The 7784-nt window shown below is 44.6% G+C and overlaps 1 protein-coding gene across 1 annotated transcript; it reads right to left on the bottom strand.

Moving 5' to 3' along the window:
* Positions 1-2299: 2299 nt before the first annotated feature.
* Positions 2300-7574, bottom strand: Serpina10 (serpin family A member 10). The gene is made up of 4 exons (XM_075947737.1): positions 6875-7574; positions 5182-5455; positions 4038-4188; positions 2300-2646 (listed from the first exon to the last, which is right to left on the bottom strand). The coding sequence occupies exons 1-4, from the start codon at positions 7557-7559 to the stop codon at positions 2455-2457; spliced, it is 1302 nt and encodes a 433-aa protein (XP_075803852.1). The 5' UTR covers positions 7560-7574; the 3' UTR covers positions 2300-2454.
* Positions 7575-7784: the final 210 nt, after the last annotated feature.

Raw genomic sequence — 7784 nt, 5'->3', positions numbered from 1 at the left:
TTGTTAAATAATACACTTAGTAGTTATAAACTTTTTATATTCTTGTTATATATGTGGGATAAGGGGGAAGTGATATGACAGAATAGTCACCACTGCTTATAAAGTTGGAAGTCAATTGCTTAGGCATTAAATTCTCAATTAAACAGTTATTCAAAATTACTTTTGGAAGTATTTCTTTTCACAAGTATTAAAAACTTTATAAAAATTTGAATCTTTGTTAAAAATCATATCCCAGAGACAAATATGCAGGAAGATTAAAGTGCAAGTGGGTAGCAGATAGGAACCCCCACTCATATCTTCATTTTGTCGGCAAACCTAACCTCCTTGAACTAGGTGTGTTGACAGTGCTCTGCTTCCTCTGCAGTGCTGGCCTACCTGCCACTGGCTTTGGCTGTGTTTACTTCAGTATGGTTATAACTGTAGGCTTGCTTTACTAGATTTCATCTCTCACAGTGGGAAAAGAGCCAGAAATTCCTCTTTTCTGGCCCCAGGTTCAGTTCCCAGCGTCCACATGCTGACTCACAGCCACCTATAACTGTAGTCCTATGGGATCCAAAGCTCTCCTCTGGTGTGCGAATATCCATGCAAACAAACATCCATATACATAAAATAAATCTTTAAAAAAAATAAAATTTCTCTTCCTACTATTTCCCCACAAGCACAACCAAATAACTGAACATAAGTACCTATGAATGCCAGTTAGAGCTGTCCTCTCTTGCCTCTCTTCCTAGGCCCAAGAGTTTTCTGGTCCTAAGTGAACACCATTAATGCCTGGGATAACTACAGAGTGAGTTAATGTTGAGACTATGGTGAGGAAGTCTGTTCGTGTTACTCTTGACTTTAGCCATTAGGTCACTAAGGAACTAATTAGCTTTAGGTGTGTTTATTATTAGACAGCTGATAGAAGTACAACTAAGAATTTCGTCAACACAGCTGACATTTTGAGACGAGTTAGCCTCATTCAGGAATCTCTGATTAATCCCAAAGTACTGTCTTTTTGTTTGTTTGTGTTTTAGAGACAGGATTTCTCTATGTAACAGTCCTGGCTGATCTAGAACTCACTGGCCTCGAACTCAGAGATCTGCCTGCCTCTGCTTTGCGAGTGCTGGGATTAAAGTGTGCGTCACCACCACCCAGTTCCAAAGTACTGTCTTATCTCATTTATATAAGATAGAAAATGACTACCCAAGAATGCTTTAGAGAGATTTTCATTTTCCTTTCATATTGGGACAAAGTCCATGCTTACTTTTGTTTAACCACAGTGGATAATCAAGGCAGTCTCTGAGAGACTTTTAGAGAGGGAAGATGGAGACTTGAGACTAGAATAAGAAGGAAGGATTGACTTACCATGGTCCTACTGAGTGGCCTTGGGCAAGTGTTTTCCTCCCACTGAGATATAAGACTTGATATATTCATCATGTACAGTGGGCACTATAGTCAAGGCCCTCCACATGATAAAGGCTCATGAAGATGTGTCCTTAATCAACAATGAACAAGACTTATACTTTTTGTTGGCAAAAGCTAAATATAATTGAGACTGTATTCATTGCTACAGCATATGTATTTATATGTACATATATAAACTCTTAGGAAGAAAGGAGTGCACAGAGGAAAAAGTGCGTGTCATTCCTGAAAGTCAGGATGTGGCCCTAGTTCTGGCCCATTTGTTTTCTGTATAAAACAAAAGCATTGAACTGGATGATCTGTGGTTCCTGTGATGGAAATATGTGACTAGATGTATCATGGAAATGAGGGAGTATTGTTGAGCCAGACATTGTGATTAGGATAGATTATGGTGATTTCATGCTAATTTTAATAAAAATGAAAAATTCTGTGATTAATTAAAACATATTACAATGCAAAAACCCTCTGAGCATGGTGGCACACACCTTTAATTCCAACACTCAGGAGGCAGAAGCAGGTGGATTTCTTCAAGTTCAAGGCCAGCCTGATCTTCATAGAGTTCCATGCCAGTCAGAGCTATGTTGTAGGCCCCTGTCAGTGGAGGGTGGGTGGGGATGGGGAAGAAGAGATAGAGGGAAAAAAGAGACAGAGGAATTCTGGGATAAACTAAATTAAAACCCTGATTTTGCGTGAGAGAACTAGAGGGAGAAACATGCCTGTAGGAGAATACCCATGTGCTCCCCAGAGTCTGTCCAGAGACACCAGCTGCCCTACCTACTGCTCTCAACATGCAGACATGTGAACTGCAGAGAAAGACTCTGCTCAGCTAGTCTTCAGTCAGTCAACAAAGGCTCTCAGGAGCAAGTTTAAAATGCTGGACAGATTGCACAGAATCTCCTTAAAATATGAGTCATTTTAATTTCTGTGTTAATCAGAGAACAGCCACAACAAACTGGCCAGATGCAGAGGAGGGCACACTCTTTACCATTCACCACCGGCGTCCTGTGGTTCAGACCCCTCTGACTCAGCATCTGATTACACACGCCTAAGTCACAGGACAGTGGGGTTCACCACTCTGCCCAGGAACAGAAGCATCTTGGACATCTCCTCATAGATCATGAAATGAAAAGGTCGGTTCACTTTGATGACAGGAGGCATGGAGTAAGCGACAATCTCAGACAGTGTCCCTGCCACTGCCTCAGTTCCTCTTTCATCTACTTCAAGCACCGATTGTTGTAAGACCTAGAAAAGGAAAGGACGCGGAAGACTATTTGTGTGGCAATGGGAAAAGGGACTTGACAGAAAATCTCCACAGTAGTTCTGCCCACCTAGCCATGTTCCTGAGGTTCAATGTTGCAGCCTATCTTTGCCAAGGGGTGCATGAGATTGTGCCATAGACTGCCTCATAAATCAAAATAATACCAGGAGGCTATGGCAACTGGTGTGGGGTATGTGAGATGCATCCTACGCTTGGGATCAGGGAAGCTGGCTGGTAAATTTCTACATGTGGGCATCTAGTATGTATTTATTGAACATGTACTTTGTAATGCTGCTTCTTGAGCTGAGCTCCTGGGCCTTGAAGGCACTTTGGGCTGCCTGATATTGCTCTGACGCATTTCCTGTGGGCAAGCCTCAGGGTTTATGGTGCCTTCCTGGACCCTGGTTGTCTTTACTCAGGCTGAGGTTACCCTGCTGGCACCTACTTACATGGGTAGCAATTTAAATCTCTCAGAATTGACAATTGTATGAACAAATCTGAATCAAACCTTGTTTGTAATGATGAGGGACAGAGTTGCAATGAGCACAGGCCAGGAATGCTCACTAGTTCACTGCAGTGCACAGAACTGCTGCAAGAACCAAGATTACTTCCCAGAAGAACACTAATTAGCAAAAGAGATTTGGTGCGAGCTAGCAGTGCTAACCAAAAGGACACCAAAGGGTTTGGTATATCCAGGCACCTCAAAATATCTTCCAGAGGTACCAGTTCTCATACATACAAAGTATGTGCTTATTAGTACCAAAGCTGAATAAACTTGTTCTCAGTATTTCAGAAACAGGACCAAAAAGTGTGAGTTGGAGTACTTACCAGTTAACATATTGCAAAATAATCAGCCATTTGTGTATTAGGCTGTTTTTCAAAGAAGGGATGAGACCCTCGTCTGAAGAATGGGAAGGAGGGGGAACAGTGGGGAGAGGAAGAACAAGAGGGTCTTCTAAGGGTAAGTATAGAGGAGGTATAATGTCCATCACAAGGCATGGCAGGCTGGGCCAGGTGATGACTAGGGGTTTCTTTCATACTAAAGGTGATATGATTTCATGAGCCTTTTTGATATTCAACACAGGTTATAAGGTTATAAGGCAGTCTGTCTGAGGAGCAGATGCCTCTCCCTAGACCTTGGGAGACAAGAGGGATGGAGCTCTTCCAATGAGAACCTAGTTTAAAAGGTGTTTGAGTAGCATGGCTTGAGGTTTTTAGAACACCCGGCTTGGATGCTACTTCAAATTATTAGAACTGGAGTAAAATTCCTTACCAAAGCTAGACATTTAATCACAACGACATGGTTTGCACAGTATTTGTTGGTTTCAATGGCTTTGTAGCTGAGGACTGGGCCTCAGCGCAGCCCCTGACTTGCCTTGGACACCTGAAGATTTCTTGCCACGGCTGAGAGTTCACTGAGGTCAGCTGAGGTGGAAAAGATTCTCCTGATTCCCATCTGCTGGAGCAGCTTGTGCATCTCATACCTCTGGTCCAGCTTGAACTTGGGGAAGAAAACCTCCATTTTCCTGTGGCACATGGACAGATGATGGTAAAATGGCTAGGGACTGCTGATAAGGACATGGTTTCTTCCTTCCTCCAAGAATATTTGCCCGACTTTACATAGTTCTTGTGATCTTTTCATAGTGTTCTGTCTCAGAGAAAATACTTTAGGCTTATGAAGAGTCACTTTGTCTCCCCCAGAGAGCTAGTTTCTTAGCTCACTATGCAAAATCCAAAGAATTAGCAAAGGATGCCACACTCCATGTCCACTTCCTTATGTTGAAAAAACAACCCCAACCAACTTCCAAGCTGCGTCCTGCATCCCTTCAGACTGCTGGAGGATGCTGTCCCAGCCCAGTACCCCAGACCAAGTATCCCCAGAGAACATGGGGATGAGCAGACAGAGAAAGCAAAGAGGGCTTTCAACTAGCCCAGCCATCTTAGCCAGGAAGGCTCCAAGGTTATTTATTTTCCCTCAGAGTTCTCTGAGATTATGAGATTTGGAAAGATGAGTTTTGTGGCTCAGAAAAAAAAGCTACTAATGACATCAAATTAATCTTAATTTTCAGTTTTCTTGCTCTATAAAGAGTAGTCAAAAGTACATATACCAAGAGGTATCTCAATAGGCAAATAGTTGTATTTGCTGAGTTAATAAACAATAAACCGCCGGGCGGTGGTGGCACACGCCTTTAATCCCAGCACTTGGGAGGCAGAGGCAGGCGGATCTCTGTGAGTTTGAGACCAGCCTGGTCTACAAGAGCTAGTTCCAGGACAGGCCCCAAAACCACAGAGAAACCCTGTCTCAAAAAACGAAAAATAAATAAATAAATAAATAAACCTAGGCCTACACTGAGGATGCTAAAGATAGAATAGAAAACAGGACAGATATTGCTTCTACCTGCAGGAGCTTGGTACTCACAGGGAAACATGGGCAGTAAGCCACAGAGCATTGGGTAAAACTGTTGGGAGTGATCATGAGGATGGCAGGCCAAATCTGAGAAGCAGGGGAAGCAACATACCTGGTTTTCATATCCTGGAGCCATGTCTCCACAAGGTCTATGGTCAGGTAGTCCTCTAGAGCCAAGTGGTCACCTGTTTTCTCCATGAGGACCACTAGCATGGTGGCATTTCCTTGGTAGGGCAGTTTGAGGATGTGACAACGGAACTTCTTATCAAAAGTGGAGGCAAAGTTGCCTTCTCGGTACATCATGGGCACCTTAACAGCCTTGTATTTGTCCAGGTGGAAATTGTCAGCCTCAGTGGAGACGGGATCAAATGGAGTCAGCCACTTCCCTGAACAAGTGAGAAGAAAGCCCCTATGGAAGCAAGCCTCCACAGAACACACTGGTTTTGCTTGAGTGGTGGAGGAGAGACTATCCTACCTACCCCATTTACTCTGAACAGGGAGTACCACTCCTTTTTCGAGTTTGCTTGAACCATAGCCCAGGCAATGAATTCCCCAAACATCAAACTTTAGCTCTAACCATGACCCATCATGGAACCACCCACAAAGACAAAGATGACCCTTCCTCTCATTTGTTCCCTTATTCTGGATCTGAACAAAACTTCATTTCCTGGCGGATGGCTTCCATTGACTCTCTGCATGAGGGACTCCTGGCTACCACATGGCCCCATCATGCCCTTATGCAAACATATACTTTACTGATAGTAGGGGTTTTTCCAGTTCAACATTGCTTCATGTGGCTCTGAGAGGAGAGGCCACTACACGACTCTACTGAGTATCTGTTTTGGGGTCCTGGCAAATTACCCTTCAATCTAGGGCTTTGTGAGTCTCCTGGTATAGCTTTAAGTACCAGAGGCATCCACACCATACCCTGTGCCCTGTTGGAGCTGGAAGAAATTGGGGTAATGAGGTTATGGGATCCTTCTTTGTATCTAGCCTCTACCATCCATTTGTGATCCTGATCAACCTAGCTTCTTCAATCTTCACCTGCATCCCTTTAAGAAAGGAGACAGTGGCCCTACTCTGCTTGCTACATTGACTACCAGGAATAGCAAAGATGCCACCTATTCCTGTCCCATGGTGGGTAGTAAGTTCCAAGCACAATGTGCAGTACCTAGCGTATGTCAGCTGTGGTGGCTTTGTACCTATAGCAAGTTAGAATCCCAATTTTTATATTAAAAAAAAATCTAAGATCAGGGTACTGGAGAGGTGGCTTAGTAGTTAAGAGCACATACTGCTTGTACAGAGAACTCAAGTGTGGTTCCTAGCACCCATACTGCCTGTAACTCCAATTCGAGGACGATCTAACACCTCTGACCTCTGGGTTTACCTGCACACAGACACACACATGCACGCACGCACACATGCACGCACGCACGCACGCACACATGCACGCACGCACGCACGCACGCACGGACACTTTTGGCCCAGATCACAAAAACAGAATGGGAGATGCAGCCCAAGTCTCACTGATAGTGAGCTTCACATTCAATACACCTGTGCTACCTCTCTCAAACATTAGCAAGAAAACCAAGCAGAGGAGCTGTGGGAACTGAGGACCACAGGTCTGCAGGTGGTAAGAGATGCCTCAGAGAGAGCATCGTTCCCTCTTCAATGTGTGCTGGACCTGTAAAGCAGAGCTCATGCTTGCAGAGCATCTTTTGCACTAATTACACTGACCAGAAGAAGAAAAGGGAGAGAGGGTTAGGTTCCCATGGCTTTGCAGCAACAGAGAACTAACAAAATACCTTTGAACAAGATGTAGTCCACCAAAATTAACTTTGTTTCAGGATTAATCTCATCAAAGAGCTTGGGAATTTTCCCCCGAGTCTCTTTGTTAATGTAGTAGTTCATAAGCCCTTTGGCCTGTGAGGAATTTCGAAAATTTGTAGGCACACACTCTGTATCAAAATACTTCTTGGATAGATTGAGGTAGGTCTCTTTGATATCAAAGTCCTTGTGGATGAAGGCAAAGCTCCCCTGGGTGAGGTCTAGCTCCTGATTGTTGGAGAGGGTTTCTCTGAGCCTCTTGAAGAGGGATGGGAGGATGAGGGGTTCTGCCTGACTCAGGGCCTGTAGATGGAGCCCATTCTCCACCTGGACTTTGGTCTCTCCCTTGGCCCCCAACATCAAGTTCACCATGGCCACAGACAGGCCAAATGGCGAAAAGATTACATTGCCATCGTGTCTCATGGAGATCTTCCGTAGCAGGCTGAACCCAAAGTTTGAAGTCTCATTGGACAGCTGCTGCTGGCTAGTCCTCAGCCAATATTCTTCCTCCTCTTCATTGCTAGGAATCCAAGTCTGGTTCTGAGGATCCTGAGACTCTAACTCTGCCTGGGCCTCTGGTAAATGGGAACTGAAGTTTAAACTGGTCGCCAGACACACCTCTGCCAGGAGGACAGGAAGCAACAGGCTAGAAGCTGCCCTCATATGCTCAGCTGTGGAGGCCAGGGGCCACTTCATCCTGGGAGGGGGGAGGGAAGGAGAGAGGGAGGGGGGGAGGGAGAGAGAGAAAGTCTTAATACCTAATAAAACATTTTTGCTAGGTGTGGGCTTCTCTGGGTTCTTGCAGGTTAGCTATATCCTAGACTGACCTGGAGCAGATAGGTTGGGGGACACCACATTGGGGGAGGGGATTACAAGCCTTCTTCCAAG

This window comes from Microtus pennsylvanicus, chromosome 14, assembly GCF_037038515.1.
Source record: "Microtus pennsylvanicus isolate mMicPen1 chromosome 14, mMicPen1.hap1, whole genome shotgun sequence".
NCBI classification, from domain to species: domain Eukaryota; kingdom Metazoa; phylum Chordata; class Mammalia; order Rodentia; family Cricetidae; genus Microtus; species Microtus pennsylvanicus.
The sequence above is the reverse complement of the archived record's forward strand: the minus strand, read 5'-3'. Positions and strand labels throughout refer to the sequence as shown.